The sequence below is a fragment of the Phaethon lepturus genome, unplaced genomic scaffold (genome assembly GCF_000687285.1).
Source record: "Phaethon lepturus isolate BGI_N335 unplaced genomic scaffold, ASM68728v1 scaffold53566, whole genome shotgun sequence".
NCBI lineage: Eukaryota > Metazoa > Chordata > Aves > Phaethontiformes > Phaethontidae > Phaethon > Phaethon lepturus.
The window spans coordinates 1-19740 of record NW_010545202.1 but is presented as its reverse complement, the minus strand read 5'-3'; the positions used below and the strand labels follow the sequence as shown (position 1 = coordinate 19740).

The 19740-nt window shown below is 37.9% G+C and overlaps 1 protein-coding gene across 1 annotated transcript; it reads right to left on the bottom strand.

The window, feature by feature from the left end:
* Nucleotides 1–3: 3 nt before the first annotated feature.
* On the bottom strand, nucleotides 4–13418 carry ASXL3 (additional sex combs like transcriptional regulator 3; the record flags this gene model as incomplete). The annotated part of the gene is made up of 4 exons (XM_010288871.1): nucleotides 4–3036; nucleotides 5747–7700; nucleotides 12755–12860; nucleotides 13322–13418. Coding segments are annotated over 4 exons (5190 nt in total), but the record flags the coding sequence as incomplete, so codon positions are not given.
* Nucleotides 13419–19740: the final 6322 nt, after the last annotated feature.

The window sequence follows — 19740 nt, the reverse complement described above, 5'->3', positions numbered from 1 at the left end:
AGGCGGTGGCAGGGGCAGAGGGGGAGGAGGGGGGTGCGCTAATGTTTTACTCTGCAGAGTTTGAGAGGCACTGGCAATGTCATCACCTTCCTTAATCTGAATATTGGGGGAAAACACACTTCCTAGCCTCAGCTGGTGAGCTGCTGTAGAAATATTCACGTCTCCCAAGCCCTTCTGTTCCAGGTGCCTGCTGAAAGCGAATGCGCTGCAGCCAGGTGGGCCTTTTGAAGTAGTTTGCAACAAAGCTGCCGTAGGAATGGGGCCTCTTGCAGCCATGGACATTTGGTAAAAATGCTGTCTGTGTGAGGTACTAGCTTCTGCATGAAAGCTGCCATTTTTATCAATGTGAAACAAGCTCTGCTGGAAACTGCATGAAGGCAACGGCCTCTTCTGCTGCTTGATCTCCGGGCTGTGAGCGATTCGGCTCTGAGCGGCATGTTTGTTCAGCCACTCCTGCTTAAATGGCTGACCATGCCCTAGCTGATTCATGCTGGAACTAATTACACAAGGAGCCACTTTAACATCTGTGTCCATTGACACCTTCCCAGGCTCACATTTAATTTGAGCATGTTCCCCTACAGTCCTGGCCATCCTCTTTTTGGGATGGTTTTCACGCTTTCTGATTTGTAGCGGGGCCATGCTGCCTGCTGTAAATCCTTTACCATCTGGATGAGGAGAGTTGGAAGGATGTTCAACAATATTTCTCTCGGACACTGCTGTTTTACATACTGAGGTAGTTTGCAAAGGCAAGGGAAGCCTGTTAATTTCGAGTTTGGCTCCTGATCTGGGCTGCGGCAGCACTTTCTCTAAAGGCAGATTGCCTTGCAGTAACTGTGTCACTAACGGATTGTTGGCCTCCACTGACGACAAGCGACAGCCAGAGCCCCCGGCACTGGTAACTCTCTTCAGGGTTTCTGTTGTCAGGGACAGGGAATCTTCCATGGAGTCCGCAACGGATGTCTTGGAGGTCTGCGGTGGCTGCGCACTCGTGGCTATTTCTGCAGTCTGGGCAGGCATTTCAGGTCCTGTAAAATCCTCGGTGTCCATCCTGAAGCACTTGTCAGACTCATTAGTTTCTGATTTAACAGGAACAGCAACACTCGTCAAAAGACTCCTGGATTGCAGTTCTGACATTTGCGTGTAACTGGAAGGTTCAGTTTTGACATTTTTTAAGCAGTTTTGCTCTGCGTATTCCTTATGCTTACCAGAGGTAAGATGGCTGACCACTGGCTGGTCTGTACTCATTGCCTCTTCATCATGCCAACAAATTCTATTGTTCGTGTTATACTGATTGGCACAGGCAGCATCTGCTTCATTTTTAAATCCTGAAGGACCTCTTAATTGCTCAGAAAAACCTTGGCTGGGAGTAACCACCTCAATTAATTTATCTTGAGGAGCAAGAGGCACTTCTCGAAGACTTGAACAACCTGCCTGCAAGTTCTTGCTGTCTTGCTTTGCTGTAATGGTGATAAAGCTGGAACTGTGCTCAAGGCTTTCATTAGAGACCACTTCGGGCCTGCTTATGACAGACACCTGAGGACAGGCTACACTTTGCAAGGTAGCTTCTGTCCTTCCAGGTCTGCTTTGCAGGTCAATGCTGTTCTCTGCATTTTCAATAGAAGAAGAAAGTGACAGACTGGAATTCAGATTTGTAGTGTGATCAACAATGACTTTGCAAGGTATAGACCTATTCACGGCAGTTTGTGTAAAGCTCACTGGCTGAGATTTACCAGAGAGATCCATTCGGCTTCGTGCTCCAGAGCTTTTTTCTAAGAGATCAGCATTTAATTTAGTAGCATTATCGTAAGAGCTTATTGTCACCATGTTACCAGTAAACATCGAAATGGGCGGCCTTGCAACAGAATCTGCTACTGCAAGGGCCTCACTGCAACTTAGAGCTGACCTAACCGTAGTGTGAATGGAGACAGTGCTTTGCTCGTTACACCCAGTTATGGCTATCTTATCAGAAGAGAATCTGTTGGTAGTCCCCACTGGGGGAATCAGTACAGAACTACCAGAGAGATGATTTGGCAAATTATTTGCAACAGATGAAGCTGGCACAGTGGCATAATGACTGGAGACTGCGTTATTCACTTTGCTACTTGGTATCGGCAACCTTTTGTCATCGATGGAATTTGGTAAGACTGTGTTGTCTATGGAGACTGGTACATTACTGTTATCAATACATTTTGGTCCAACAGTTATGCATGGAGTATCAGCCCCTTGGATGGTTTTCAGCATATTTATATTACAAGCTGAAACTGCTGTGTTTGCACTGTCAACAGACATTAAAACAGAGGATTTATCAACAGAACTTGCAAAAGAAAGTTCTTTAATTGCTCCAGACATAGCAGTGCTGCAAACAGACACAGAGACTGAACTTTTATTATAAAGCACTGGCACACTGTTACTTTCAGTAGAGGTAGATGAAATAATTTTCTCACACAATTGTGGCATAGGTATATTTTCATCAGAACTGTGCACAGATATCTCAGTAGCAGTTTCTGGTAACGTAGCTGTGTTAAGCGACTGCTGCAATAAAGTGGTAGTCTCACGGTGATGAGCAGACTTGTTGCTAGGGGACCTGCAGTTGGGATTAACTATAATGACACCAGTAGAACCTTCAATCTTTGTATCAGTAGAAGTTGGTATCTCCAGAGATGAGGTACTTTCCTTTGAGCTGAACTGCGATTTTGATTCTTTATTAGTCTGGAGTAAATGAGCTCTGGCTTGATGTTTTGCAAACAGTTTGGCCTTTGTTTGCTCCTTGATGTGTGCCAGTGTTCTTGTCTTCCCACCTTCGCATGGGGTCCCCATGGCTCCAGAGACTAGGCTCGCAGCCGCTGCCACGGCTGCTGCAGCTGCAGCTTCTCTTTGGGCTCTTGCTTGCTGAGCTCTTGCTTTGATATCTGCAAGAGTTCTAGCCCCAGTGTTTCTCCCACTGCTGACCGATGTACTTGGGGAAACTCGAGGTTCTGGTTTAGAAACCGGTTGGCTCTTGATGATAAAAGGTGGTCCAATTTTTGAAAGCTGAATCTAAAGGAAGAAAAAACCCAATAATTTTAATGAGATCATCAACTCGCTAGCATCTCCAGCTGTCTCTTAAAGGGTCAGAGAAAGGTAATGAAGGGAATTACTGTTCAGTGCAGCTGGACAGAAAAATGTTAAAAATTAATGATATTTACACTTCAGTATTTTATCCTCCTCCAGCATGAATAACTGACACCAGTATTAGCCTACTCACATTGATCCTTCTGACAGGAATAAAGATTGAACTGAATGACAACATGATGCTTATCTGATACAATTTGTCAGACCTGTTTTATGTGTAGTGTATCTAACTGAGAAGATCAACAAGCCTAGTGCAGTGATACTAGAAAAGAGTCTACGACTAGGCACTTCCTGCAAATGTGTGAAAAAATAACAATCATGTCGTGCTTTTGCTCCTTGGTCTCCAATGACTAAGATATTAGGAACAGCCTGTCTTTCACTTATATACCAAACAACAAATCTTGCCTTTAGATTGGATGTAGCAGTGTCTCCACTGAGCCTGTTTTTCATGTTATACCACAGAGCACTTTAGAGTAGCGGTATAAAAGAAGTGAATCACTAAAGGATATGCCTTTCCCTTCCTCACTTGCAATTTTAAGAGACTAGTCTTAGTACATCCCTGGGATACCTCCTAAACTACTGCATTTAAAAAATTAAATCCTCAAAACTACAAATATTAAAAAAGAAAATATTAAAGTTTTAAATACTTAATACTTTAAGCAAAATAATAACCTGTAAAATCACTGGGATTATTAGTATGTTTCCAATTAGGCACATCTGTTTTCAGGATTAGAGATTAAGAGTCCTGGGACCACTTTATAACTCATACACTCTCTCAGAATACCCAAAGGTTGGCAAAAAAAAAAAATTAATTTCTTAAAAGGGACATATGTTTACCAGCTGTCCACAGTAATAGGACTTAGAGGTTAATGCTGTGACTTCTCTTCTGAAAGTAACTGAGAAGAAAACTAGGTAGTATTTGCAGAAAAAGTAGTCATAAGGTATGATGGGAAGTGAGAGCCGTATAGGAGAATGACTTAGGAGAACTGGGGTTCTTTTTCCTCTTTTAATTACAAAGGATAGGGGTTTGTTGGTAGCATGACTCAAAAGCCAAGTATCTGTTACACAAAAAACATATTAGAATTGATTGTCCAAAATTATTTTTCAAAATGCTTGCCAATTTTGCAGTATTCTCATTCACTGGCTGGAGGCTTCAGGGAGATTCAATTCTTAAGACTGTGCAAGACTGACAGCATTTGATTTTCCATAAGAGATCAGTGGAAATCAATATTAAGATGTTATTGTAATACATAACCATTGATATAACCATACAACTCTGTACTGGTCTGGAGGGCTGGAACACTTCACTTTTCCTAGCAGTTAAATTTTTGGCTTATAAATAAACACTCATGCCTAATATTGTGAGGCTTTAACATTTACATGAACATATTTTAAAGAGTATCACAAACCCACAGTTACTTTAAAACATTTTGCTTTCTGATTCAGTAGCAACTTTTCTTAGTTTCCACTTTGCATCACCAGAGCTGCTAAAGCTCTAAGTGCTTGGTTTTTTTCATTATTATAGTTATGACCTTTTTTTATTCCCTAGTGATCTATTTTCCTTTGTGCTTAGAGAGTGATTAGAATTTATTAGGCTAGATAGAGACCTTCCAAATATGAAAGAATGTCACTAGATTCAGAATGGGCTAACTTCCGATTGCATCACTGCCCATAAAAATAAATTAGTTGAAATATGCTGCTGCACTAGTGATTAAAACAGTTAGCCTATTTGCCCTCCTGGCCATATTAACAATGTTCAGTGATTGCAGCAGTTAAAAATAAATGCAGAAAATGGCATTTCTGAATAATCTGGATCTAGTATTGCAAAGTCAATGGTTTAAGTTCAGCAAATTGGATCTAAAACTTGGCTGATGTTATCGTGTACAAAATTAAAAGGGTCAAAATGCTGAGCCTATATATAACGAAATCTGTAGATCCCTGTTAGGAAAAAAAAAAAGCTTTCCAGTGGAGTTTACTTTCTTACATAGCAGAATGATACACATAAAAGTGTTTGCTTAGGTGGTGTATCTTTTTTTACATTTTGCTTTGCCATTATCAATTAGACACTTCCTCCTGATAGCCAGGTCCCTGTTTCCAATTAATTCCACAGGGAAATCTTATACTTCAGCCCACCCCAAGCCTTGGGCTTGCAAGGGGATCTCCAACTATTCTGACTCTAGGTTCTCTTGCTGGATTAAGGCACTGGTTCTTTTTCTTAGTATTATGGTAATGGTAATTCTTAGTATCCAGTTATGGTAATATTTGTTATTCATGCTTGCCGGAGAAGTCATCCGCAGGAGAACAAGTGGATAATACAGTTGGGCAATTATAAAAATAAGTAGCACTGTGTAAATGATGGGGAAGCTCTTCAATTAGATTAAGCCACAGATACTGGAAAATTTTCCCTCACACAAAAGCAATTTTGTAGCAAAGACCCCAGCTGAACAACTATAGGTATAGTTATATCAGAAGTAATTTGGCATGGTAGGAATGTAACATTAAAGCGAAACCATCAGTACTAACACCCCTCACACTTCCACAAAAAATACACCATGCACTGTGTTTGCATGCAGTCAGTAGGAGGGAGATAATAAACCTTTAGTTTCAAAGTCAGCCTGTTTATTCATTACTTTACCTTAAGGGGTGGAACTCGGGGTTCTTCTCTGGGCGGCTGATCTTTATCAGATGGACTTGTTGATGAAGCACTGCGGTTAGGCTGATCATCATCTATTCTAGCTCTCTTCTCTTTGCAGATTCCAAAACTGTGCTGTTCTGCTGTTTTCCTCTTTGGGATCTCTGGGTCTCTACTTTCATTCCTCACTTCAGGTGATTTTGTGGGTTCTAACGACTTGGAAGAATGTGAACTCTCTAGACGGCTTTGGGTGCTGCCTGTTAGCTTGTGAGATTTACTTCTGCACACTTCAGAGAATGTAGCTTTCTCTAGAGATGAGGTATATAGTTTATCATGTGGCTTTGATGGAAGCAACTCGATGTTTTTGCCAACTGATCCTTCTGATAAGACAACTACCTCTGATGGCAAGAGTGTACCTTTCTTGTCACCTCTTTGCTGAACACTGTGATTTTTGATTTTCACCACCTCTGGAGGAGAGTGTTCTGGGATGGATGCAATGTAGGATTTCTCAATTTCAGAATGTGACTTACTTGGCTGATGACTGAGGTTTTTGCTTTGGGGCTCTTCCAATGCTGAAGTATCAGGTATAATTGTAAGTGGACCAACTTTTATATTTTCAGGGATACTCTGAAGTTGCTTTGGCTGTACAACAAGATTCTCTTCTTGAAGCACCTTAGGCATGGCAGAGCTTTCTTCTTTCAAAGTGGAAAGGGAGTCTTCCAATAAACATGGTGATTTCCTTTGTTGCAGAATAAGTCTTTCATTGCTTGGGGAATTAGAAACTGGAGATGTCTCTGATGGAAGAGGCAAACTATTTGCCACAGATGTTTCAGAAGTTAGAAGAACGGAAGATACTGAAGATGTTTCTGATGTTAAAGGCAAATCAGACATTGGAGATGTTTCTGATGTTAAAGGCAAATTAGAAGCTGGTGATGCCTCTGATGTTAAAGGTAAGTTTGACATCAGAGATGCTTCTGAGGTTACAGGTGATGTGGACATTGGAGAGATTTCTGACATTAAAGGTGTGTGCAAGTTTTCATCACTGGCCTTTTGCTGAATATCACCTTCAATGTTTTCAGTACTGGACACTTCAGATGAGCAAGCTGTTTCAAGAGATGCTGGAGTACAGGGCTCCTCTGAAGTCGACTGAGTATCTCCTCCAGGAGAGGCAATACAAACACACGGTCCTTCTGGACTCTCAGAGGAAAAGGAAGTTTCAGAAATACAAGCATTCTCAGACAACTGTTCCTCAGGGTCACTTTGAAGCTCCATATCCACTGCAATGCCTCCACCAGTGAACAAGGAGCCTTCCAGAGCAGCATTTTGCATTTCTGGTGCAATTAGCTCTTTTGCAGACTCAGAATCCTTCTCTGCTGTATCACTGACAGAGTTTGTGGATGAAGCTGATCGTGCTGGTGATACACAATCCTCCAGCTGATCTATCACAACTGACATCTCCTCCTGAGGGCATTCTGACTTCAACTCCACTTTAATTTCAATGTGAGATACAGTACCAGTTACATCATTCACCATGACACAGGACTCTGTGCTGTCTGCAAGCTGTACTGCCTCTGTTTCTTCATTTGTGCCAGCTGGACTTACTGACTCCTCAGAAAACTCATGTTCTGTTTTATGGTTCTCCTCTTGGCATTCACAAATACTTGTCTCAACCTCTTCAGCAATCTCCTCCTGAATGATTGATTCTTCAGGTATCAGTATATCTTCTGAGTCTGCTGTTAGATCCTTGACAGGAACCTGTTCCATACTGCAAGGAGATGGACAACAATCTCTCTCTGGTAAAGATGGAATTTTATCGCCTTTCTCTTCTTGGTTGTCCAAGGTTGCTTCCTTAGAAGGACCAGGTGTGCCAGAAGATCCACACAAAGAATTGCTTTCATCTTCATCATTGTTCTGCACTGCAGTGAGTTTCATTGATTCCCCTCTTGACATTCCCAATCTAAATAAAAACACACAAATTAAAAAAGTCTTTTCATTGCAGACATGATAAAGGAATGGGATTGTCTTTCTCACCCACATCTTTTATTTACAAAAAGGACCTATTTTCCAATTTAAAATAGTGGTTTGGTTAAGTGGTGGCTGACTAATATAAGGTTTTATATATTTTGGAAACCTAAGTACCCAGATTTTCTCACCAGTGTTAAAAAACTTACGTATTTTTAAAATAAGTAATCTATTATTCACTATTTAATGTTTGGCACTTCAATGAAACAAAAAAGCAAGCTACACAGATTCACCACTACTCATACTCTCAATTTCCGTGGGGTTTTTTTTTTTTAAAACACCAGCACAACACTTCAATAGTAATACAGCATGCTTTGCAGAGGAAATGCACAACTATATCTTCTTCCATCAGTAACAGTTCTAAAGGAAATCCCTTTTTTCCTCCTACACCTGCATTTAGGGTCAACACAGCCAGCAGTACGGCTTAAATGCTGCACTTTAAAGAAAAAGCTGCACCTATAACTAATAATGCAAAGCATGCGTTTCAGTTTTGTAATTTGACAATCATTTCAAATTTATGACGAAAATCTAAATAAATCCACTTCAGCCTCATTTTACAACTCAAGAGTCAATTATAAAGATGTCAGTGGACAGCTTGTGTGTTTTTACTCCATTCTTTCAGCAAATTAAATACTTCATTTAAGACAAAAAACTATTTCTAAATACACATATCTATGTACATACTATTAATTTTATTTCACTATAATTAAAAAGAAGTTTCTCATTCTTGAGGAGCTAAAAAGACACACATTTATAATCTGTCCATTCATTCTCAGGGATGAAGTGCAAAGAAACCATTCCTACGTATACTTCTCTTCTGAAGATTTTCTTACCTTTGGTCCTGAAAATATTAGTTTAAAAAAAAGTTTTATTACTTCAACAGAATTTTAAAAACCCACAACAAACCAAAGCAAAAGCCAAGGGCTGAAAAAAATGGTTATTTTAAAATATGTATGTGCTCTGACATCATCATTTCCTTCTAAGGACAGTGGGAGTACAGGTGTTCAGCATCTTTAGTAAGATTTTCCAAGCAGACTTTGTTCTTCAGCAATTCCGTAATAGTAGAAAATACAGAAAAGCTTGGTTTGAGGCCTTAAAAGAAATTTCATGGTCTTAAGGATCTTCTAACCTAATTAATAGAAGTTTGATCTCCATTTTCATTTTAACCAGAAAACAAAGAATAATATGGAAATAAGCAAGCATAAAAGATATTCAGAAATTATGGAAGCATGGTAACTTGTCAATGTGCAGCCAGAGGATACAGAGATCACAAAGGCCCAAGTATATGGAAGTATAGAATAAACATGAAAAAAACCAAAATCTGTGGTTGCACACTTTAAAAATACTGAACAGATGCATTACGGCAATAGCTGTAAATGAAAAAGAAATTAAAACAGCCTGGAATTGGTATCCCAAAAAGCACTCTGAGGATAATTACTACTATTTCCTACTACTAGTCACTTCATATGCACAAAGTCTTCCTATGCCATCAACATGCTGAGGAAGGCTCTAGAGAGCAATTAGAACACCAAATTTACATCTCCCACATCGTATTAATTTCAGAAGATGTGTGTGCTTCTATATAGCACTGTATAGACTATATAGGTTCCCTATATAGCCTAAGTTTTGGTTATAAGTTTAGGTGAGTAAAGTTTAGTTTACCTACGTTTAGATGAGTAACTTCCTTCCTCTAAAATTCCTTGTGTAAATGAGCAAAAGTTACCTCAGGAAAATGAGAAGGGGAAAGAAATCCACTGCATTCCTGAAAACTGAATCAGTGGTCTATTTTCTCTAGCTGGCTTACATCATGAAAAGATATTGCCTGATAGTTATCTTTATGGAATGAAAATCAGCAAAGGAATGAAGGATAGCATAAAGGTGAATGCAACCGTCACATAGACACTACAGAAATACACATATTCTGGTAACATACTGAAGAGGAAGAACTGCAAGAAAAATAAGATAATGCAGGTTTAAGGCCAGCAGAACATGTACTGAATCTTAACAGGTTTTTTGCAGTATTGGAAATCTATCTTGAAAAAGATACTGCAGTGAAGAAAAAGGCTTTCAAAAGGAAAGGCTCAAGAACAGCATATTTAAGGCAATCTCAGATTGCAAGATAAAGAAAACAACATCCAAAGTCTGGAAAACGGTTCAAGAATATAAGGACAGCAGTAAACAGCCATCAGTGAAAATGCTAAGGACAGCATTCAACTGATAAAGTAAGGGCAGTCAGTCATCAAATAAAAAACACCCCAAACAGCTACTCAAAGATATATGGATGCTGATATTCTAGTGCTGTGATAAAGAGTACCAGGGAAAACAAAAAAAAATTAGGAGGTCTACCCAAAATTAAAGCTTTCATTTAGTGAGCTGGCAGTACTATCCTGACACGTAACTCTTGAGAGAGTGGGGAAAAAAAAAAATCTCTTGAGACAATAAGTATAACCCTTGCAATCCTGGGGCAACAAGCCAGAAGAATGTGGATTTCTGGCAACATGCATCACCCGATCCTAGACAAATCACTGCAGAATGAAGTTTTTGCTTCTTGAAGAAAGCCAGAGAGAGGAAAAAAGAACGATCATGAGGAAGTGGAAAGAGCATATAAAGGGATGGAAGTAAATGACAACTGATGGTCCCATGATAAACAGCCTGGGTACGATAAGAGCAAACACAAGAAACATAATGTGTAGAGCCAACATGGAAGAAGCAGTCGAAAGCTTTTGAATGCCATGAAACTGGGGAGTGTGTAAAAATGTTTACAAAGATTCTGCATCTATTAATGGTCCTTCTCTAAGTATAAGGTGAAACTTGAATTTACTTATGGAATATTAAAAGATCAAATTAGTTGAAGTCAGAGCAAAAATACCACATTGACTGTAAACTGAGCAAGTTAGACTGCAAGACAGATCCATTTTGCAGACAGTGCACGTGAGAAATAGCTCAGGAAGTTTTGAAAACCTGCTACTTCAGCCAAATCAAGAGAGCTGAAAAGAGACAAAGCCCGGTCATACTCAAGGTAAGTTTAAAAACCAAAGTGAAGAAAGGTGAGAGAATTTACACAAGGTGGAAACCATAGCAAAAACTACCATTCAGTCAGTAAATAATGGGAAAAAGTACTTAAATCTAGCCAAGAAGCAAAAAAGTAGAATCTGTGTACGTAACAGCCAGGAAGAAGAATGCAATTGAAACAACACAAGCTGGGGAAAGGGTTGGGGGGGACCAGATTCAATACTGTAGTCAAAATGGAAATGGCAATATGACATTTTGCATAACAATGTTGATGTCAGGAACCTATCAACCCAAATGACATGTATCACTGCAGACCGAGCAATTATCTGCCAACCATTATAGTGTCCAGCATTCAACCAGCACGGCAGGACTGCTGGCTCTGTAAAATTGTGAGTATCATTCTCTGTGCACGTGACAGTCGTTTGTGACTGAGAAATAGGTTTCAGCTGGAGTGAGGCGCTCATGCTTTGTTGGTACTAAACTTCTACTTCTTGTGGAAAGCCCTATGCCAATACCTGACATAGCCCTTTTCTTCATGAAAGGTTGGTAATTGACTCTTTCTCTTGACATGCATAATGAAAAGCCATTATGTTCCTTATCTAAAAACGTAATTAATTTTTTTTTTATACTAAAGGGATCAACACCTGGACTACATTGAGGTCTAAAAGCTGTTAAGTAAGAAATTAAGCACTTGCCAGTAAGAAAGTCTGCCACGTTAAGACCCTAGAATTTCCATTATATGTAAAGATAAAGTGGTGTAGAAATAGTATTAACACTGGGAGAAAGCACCTAGCAAGGATGTGCAAAATAAAATATTAAAATGGATCTGTCCATTTGCTACCTCATTTTCATGACATTTCCCAGTGGTCCAAGGCAGTGGATTGTCAGAAGCAGCATTGTTACTGCAGACACACTTTAGTTAATGCCTTAATCTTTAAGCTACTCACTTATATGAAGGGCTCCCTGTGGCCTGGAATTCCTAAGTAAAAAAAAAAAATCTAACAACAAAACTAAGACATCTTATGTGATGATGGTTCCCATGGCACATTTTTGTCTGCTAAGTATTATGCATAAATTCTACTAAAACATACCTGAAAATAAATAGAGTAACTTTTAAAGAATTAGTTTATTCGTTTGTAATAATTAATACTTTTAATACTTGATATTTTTAAAATTTAATTCTAAGTATTGATTAACTTTTTAAAGGAATTTTTAAGAGGAAGGTTCTTGAATTTTAGAAAGATGTGAATCTCCTTAAATTTTGATTTAAAAAAAAACCTGAACAGGAGAACTGAGCCTTCAGCTGCTTCAGAATGCCATCTCTGTACCATCATCAATGAAATCATGCTGACTTGCCCCAGCTGTGCACCTGTAGTGATACTATGTAATTAATTTTAGTCAGTTAAGGGTATTTTTTTATTCTTTGCATCTCACTTCTAAAATTAGACTAGTCATTGGCACTTCCACTTGTCTCTAGCCAATACTTCTTCTATGTGGTATATTCTACTCCAGTTAAAGGGTCATCTTAGTCAAACAATAAAAAACACTATTTGATTTTAGAAACTTTGCAACTAGCTTAGAAAGAATAAAATAAAAAAATAATACAGAAATGTCTCTACTGGTCTAATCTGTAGGAGCTGCATTTGTATTCTACAGGAGGGGAGAACTGCCCTAATGTTATCTTTTAAAAGATAATTAGAAAATACTCACATGCTTGTTGGGCCTTGTGTCTTAAGCTCTCCTTGGAATGAATTTTTATGGATGAGTTATGAACCTTTAAAAATGCAATTGTAATGCAAGTGCAGACACACCACTATAATTCTACCCACAAGTTCTTATACCGAGGAATGACTGCCTTTGATAACTGCTTTATTAAGTTTTACAGCATATGACCGTGCTATGTGAAGCAGAGAATTATATTTTCATTTTCTCCTAAAAGAAGATTAAAAAAATGCTTTTATTTGCTTCGATACTTACTTTTCACCATAAAACCTTTCAAAGAATTTTTCTTTCCAAGGTTCTGTTTTCTTTTCCTTTTCAATCTCTTGTCTGATGCGCAACTGCATTTCTGGTGTAAATTCTCCTAAAAAACAAATACTAACATATTGAATAAAAGTTGTCAAGGATTAGCTTAATATAGGTATTTTAAATTACAGATACAAAGATGACTTATAGTGATTTCTGTTAAAGTCATCCAACAATTCCAAATGAAAACAATGAAAAACAAAAGTGAGTGTGACATAGAAAGATTTCATTTACTATGTAACATCAGTGTTTCAAAAATATATTGGTGGGATTTAGTCACATGCACTGTTTCCAAGGCTGGCAGTGATGAAAATGCTTATTTTAACTGTCAAAATAAGCTGCCACAGCAAGCTGTAAAAATGTACAGTAAATTCAAAATGGAATCAGCAATTTTTTTTTTCCTGAATTACTGGTGTACTACACTTTCTACTCTAGAAGTATTTCTCAAATGTAGAAACAGAGACATTCTTAATAAAAACAATTAACCTTTGGTAAATCTGAGAACAAGTAGAGAGTTACCTTCTGCCAATCTCTGTTTCCACCCTTGTGCTGCATACGCGAAGAATTCATTATTTAGAGCGGAACTACTGAGGCGCAAAACTCCATCACTTCCCATCTACAAAATAAGCCGATGGCAGCAGAAGATAGTGTCAGAAATAGCGTCAGCTAAGACTACATAAAAACAGAGTTCCAATTAAGGGAAATGGGGAGGGATACAGAGTGGGAATAACAAAGAAAATTACCTACTACTACTAAAACAGCATTTTCATTATAGTCGTTACTGTAAATGCAACTGGGCTAATCCAGCATCAGTGTGCCCTCTTCAGTCATCAGTATTACTGATGATAACTCAGTTTACAGCTGATTGATGTGTTTTCATCATAGCTCTCTATCTTGAGCCTATGTCTAGTGCTATTGTACACAGTCAAAAATCAAGATCATTATTGTACTTGTGCATCTTCCCAGAATATGGTACAAAACAAATTGATTACATGTAATGAACACAGTAACTTTGCTGTTTCTAAATAAACCTAACACTCATGTTAGCTAATATGCTGTACTGTCAGAAAAGTGGAAGACAGGTAACAAAGTAACTGGTGTAAACTCAGCACTATAACTAAAAACAGCTATACACATAATTTTATAGGCATCAACAGTGAAAATTGTGGAAGAATATTATAATTTTTTTTTTCTACATCTGTCAAACATTCAGTGATAAAACACCATAAAAAGTCTTTTCTTCAACTAGTAAAGTATACAGTAGTATAGAAACAATCCAACTATTGAGCTTTCTTTTACCATAAAACTTAATTCTTATTTTCAGGTTGTGAGGATATGTCTGACTATTAAAGGAATTCTAATAACTGCAAAAAGTAATTATATAAAACAAATTATCAGTGGGTATCACCTCTAGCCTAATAAATAAACAGACAATAAAACCAAACTAGCAAATAAAGAGAGACAGAGAGGAAACAGCAGAAGAGGTAACGTTGCTAGAACAAACACTCACTATTTTACAACCTTTAAATTAAGTAAGAGATAAATGTTTGACAACACCATTTGTGATCTAGCATTAAAAAACAGCACATTTTCCAGCATATTAACACATTTTAGCTACATGACATCCCCTAATTCTCAGTGCTTGTTTCAAACTGGAGCCAGAAAGAAGCAGATGCCTCAGAAACGTTAAATAATATTTAGCTGTATCTCCCTTGCTGAGCTCTATTTTACTGATAATACTGGCCCTACTTTCAGAACGGTCTTTGCTAATTTACTCATTGCCTAGCTGACGTTCTGTCCCACAATAATCTCATAGAAGTAAACCAGAATTATGTGAAGTAGTAAAAAGAGAAACAGCATGATAAGCACCGACTTTGAAAAACAGGCAATGCTAAAGGCATTTGATTACAGCAAGAAAACATTATATGCATGGTACCAGGGTCCCTCAGCAGGATATGAACCTACGGTACTGCTGTCTGTGATTTCCTGCTATATGGCATTGTTTTGCCAACAAGTCATGGGATTTGCATTCAAGAAGGGCAGATATATAAAGCTTCTATGGTTCTTATGATGTGAGTTGTGGAACACACGCATATTAATTACAGAGAGGCTATGACTAATGCTGAAACTGTAGAAAAACTGGAAAGAAACAGTGAAACACGCAGCAGAAGCAGCAAGAAAATAAAATCAGTGAAACAAGAGAAAGGCCGTAAAGAACAGGTACTTATTGTATAATTCAAATTAGTATGACACATTATCTTCTTTCTCTACAAATGAACTTTTCCATAAATATTTAAATTCCAGAATTAATAAAGTGAGATTTTTAGACACCAGTGCCTCCTGCACCTGAACAAACAAACCAGTATATGTTCGAAAACAGCATTTACACAATTTTCTAAAAAAAGTAAGATGAGAAGTTACAAAGAAAAGTTACTAAATAAACAATTCTTTGTTGCTCAAAGAAAGGTGCTGAAGCTACCTCCAGTTTCAACATAAAAGGAGATGAAATAGTAACACCCACTCATGTCAATCAATGTAGGTTCTACTCCAAACTTCAGTATATTCAAGATTTTTATCCCTAAGCATGACAGTGTTTTGCAGGAAAGAGTAATACAGACATGAAATTGTTATTATCATATTTAACCTCACTTAATTGCAGGCTGTCTCTGAAAGGCATAGTCCTCCTGAAGCTCCATTGTTCAGTTGATGGCAAACAGTGTAGCCATATCACTAGCCATATCAACAAATGTCATAAGAAAGTAAAAATTTGTGGACAATAATTTTCTGTTAAATCAGCAAGATGATCCAACTTGTCCTAAGGTCACAGAATCATTAGATCTCATGCAAAGTTGGAATGTACCACAAGAGGCAGAAAGAGAATGCCACTTTTCAGCAGCAATCCACGTTCAGATTGCATTAAACATAATATGAAACTGTAGCCAAATGTGATTGAGCTATTTCACTAGGCTGCATAAATCAAGAGCATTATGAAGACTGCCAAGTTATATTACCATCTGAATACAAGAAGAACAGTATTAGCTTCGTTGTAACCCTGTTATTGTAAGGACATGAGAAAAGCAAGCTTTGTAGGAAGAGCTATTGCATCCTTTATTTTATTGGCTAATATACTTGGAAAAAAAGTATTTTTTCTGCTCTGTTAAAACTTGGAAGGACTAAGAGGTCTTCCTCCTACAATATTAGCTAACAAGCTCTACTGAAATCTTCTTTTCTTACCTCATCCAGAGAACACATTTTCACTTAAGTCAAAAAGTTAAGGTGGAAATTGAAAATTTTGAAGCCAAAGGGTGTATTTACTTCTCTACGCTCTGATGATAAAGACAGCACAATTAACCAGGTCTAAATTAGAATTTGAAGAAACATGCCAATAAAGCAGTTCTTAAATACACTATTAATTTTTATGGTATTTAAAAAATGCTGTCCAACAGAGACAGTGTGTTAATGAGCTGGAATAACAAACATTTCTTGGAAAGTTTATGTTTTATTCTGTTAAGCTTTAAATTTCTGTTTTTCTGATTAAGCACAATGGTAGAATTATGTTTTCTAATTCATACTTCCATGCAGAAATCACAATGGCTTTTAAAAGTTCCTCTTTTTATTGAAAGCAAACAAAACCCACCCAACCCCAAAACATATCTGCTAAAACCCAACATCTGTTTGCATTACAAAGCAAATGTCAAACGTTCTTATCAAAAGGAACTGAGTAATCTTTCTATGAGCAACTACCACAGTTATTTTCCTCCAAGTTTCACTGAAAATTCTCTTCTGACAATAAGGCAGGGATTATTTTTGTAGCTCAAGCTGAAGATGCACACTGGTGGTTTAGTAGGGATACGGTAAGTACTGCATAGGTGTGTACTGGTAGGTTATCCGATCTTGGCCAGAATGTTCGAAGGCAAGGAATTAGCAAATCTATTATTTATATCTCTCTTTCAAATGAGAGATATAAATAATTCTCACAATATATTGATCTACTATATATAATTCCTGTGTACTATAGCATATTGCTTACATGAAAGCGTATGTGTGAACATCACGCCCTTTGACCATAATACCTCACAATACAAAAACAATTTAAAAAAAATCAGCGAGAGAAGTGAAGATTCATCCACATTAAGTGTTCAGTACCACTCAAGTAATTATACATTTTCTACAAACTGCTACTAACCCTCTTTTGTGCTTTTATAATTTTATAAAATTTTATTTTAAAATATATTAAAAAATTAAGGCTTTTTTTGTGCTTTTATAATATATCTTGGGGGAATAACGGTCCTATAATTCACAGACTTTCCCAAAAATATGTAAAAGGAATTATGTGCAAAAGATGGAAGTTATGAGTCATTTTGACACTTTTGCATTAAAGCCTCCAAAATATTAAAAATAAAAGATTTAGCAGCATTGATCTCTCACACATGAAAAATTAAATTTTATTTATGTATGTGAAGAGATACCACTGCCGTTTTGTAACATGGAACAAATGCAATTCTCCAGTACTGGGCACCAGCATCAAACTGACCTGCGATGAACTTACAGTGCAGATATAGCCTCTGAAGATGCAGCAACCTTAGTGACTGACTTTCTAAAGGCAAACACTTTGGAGAGCTGGATAGACAACATGCTGGGCCTGGCTCATTTTACTCTTGATAATCACAGAGCAAAAGTTCACAGGTGACAGGGAAGACCAGTATCTGTATTCCCCCCGCTCCAACCTCCCGCCAAATCTCTAATACTAAGGAGAATTCTCTCCAAGAAACAGAACTGTTTGAGTCCAAGTACACAAAAATTACACCTGATTTAGGTACTCTGCATCATCACTCTGGAAGAGCTCCTCTGTTTCCACTAATAGTAAAGGAAGCATAAAGAAGATCAGACTCCTAATTAGGGCCTCTACAGTTGCTACCTAAGCTAGTCAGCATGAAACACCCCCTTGCAAACTAAATCCAAAGAGAACATCAAGAGATATGTTTGTAGTGTACCAGATGGTCTCTTGCTCCACAAAATCCCCAAAGGATTAAAAATTGCTATCAAGTCTAGTAAAAAGTGATAGTAAGCTTTGTAAGAGATTGCAACAACACAATGCATGTCTCAACATGCATGAGCTTCTACCAACTGGACATCCTCTGAATGCAAACTACTGTAAACGGGGTAAGTACTTTGGAACACACACTTTGGTGACTAATTTTTGTGCTCTTCTTACACATCCATTATACTGGGTAGGCCAACCGTGTCTAAAATCATGTTTGTTGATCCTACAAATTTCCACCACTTCCTACTGGTGATCATGAAGTCTGGTGCATTGTTTCTTCATGCCATAGTGTCTTTGACAGCAAAAACCAGATCTTACAGTGCTTAACACCAAGCTTGGCCGTTCATGTTGTAATAGGAGTGAACTGCCTTCTCTTTTAAATTTTTTACTTTCTAAAATCGGCAAACTACTCAGATTACTTTAGCCATCCAAATACAGATGTAAGCAGTAACTATTTACAGCTATCAACTACCTCAACAGAAAATATTGACCTTAGGCCTGAGACTTGTTCAAGTCTTGTGAAGCAGTATGTGCAATGGAAGACAGAAAGTACAAAAATAACTTTGGCCCAATTGTGCTGGTTTTGGCTGGGATAGAGCTAATTTTCTTCATAGTAGCTAGTTCAGGACTATGTCTTGGATTTGTGTGGGAAACAGTGTTGATAATACAGGGGTGTTTTTGTTATTGCTGAGCAGTGCTTACACAGAGTAAGCATTTAAATTTAAAAGAGAACTGCCTTCTCTTTTAAATTTTTTACTTTCTAAAATCGGCAAACTACTCAGATTACTTTAGCCACCCAAATACAGATGTAAGCAGTAAGTTATTTTTGTACTTTCTGTTTATAGTACAACAGACTATAAACCAACATCTGCTGCACTGGACACCAAAGACTACAATCCTATTCCTCTTGAAACAGCATGTTAAAAATGAGCACATGTAGATTTTAAATAGGCAGTCTCAGGCACCAGTAACTAGTTTACATGTGCGACTGCTTGGCAAGTTTGAAATTCAGATGTAACAGCACAATGTACCTAAGCACACCATCAGAGAACAAAAAGCTCTCTCAATGCTAAACCCTCCAAATCTTCATATGCTCTTTACATACAAAGAAAGGTAATCCCAAAAATTAGAACCTGTTCTGGAAAAAGAAAGGAACCAATCCTAAGAACAGATTAAGAAAAGCCAGTTCTCCCAGTGTCCAAGAGATTCACCACCTCCAAAGGGGATTCCAAGGGGGGAATGAAGGGAAAGGAGGACAACAGAGATCATCTGGATGAACTTCATGAAGGTCTTGGTAGGTATGATGCCTGCAAAATCTACCCATTTCACTGGTTAGTAAACTTTGATGTCCACCTATCTTCACTCTAAGAATATAGCCAGAAATGAGACTGAGGGGATCAGAAGTGACAAGAAGGCTGCAGGACTCATCATGGAACCTAGGGATCTGTTGATGCTTTTATCTGCAGTGACAGACATACACTGGTAATGAAGGCATGGTTTAACAGATGCTATAGGCAGAAAGACTTTGGCATCTTCACCCATGGGGTGATGCCCCAAGAAGGTTTAGAGATATGGCAATTGGTAAGCAAAATGAAAAACAGCCCTCAGAGAGGAAAGGAACATGCTGTGAAGACAGATTTGCTAATTTCTCCAAAATTTTAATGCTGTATTTATGTACATGGCCCAATAGTATAGACAAATCAAATTAAATACTGTTCTGGGGACCACCGCCAAAACAAAATCATTTATAAAAGGAGGGGTTAAAGAAGGGGCCAGTGTGATGACAGTGGTACATTTATCTTGATCTTTGATGGTTGAACACTAATGCAAGAACTACAAATGGTATGTAGGAGGACTTGGAAGAGTTAGCTGACAATCAACATTCTGACTTAAT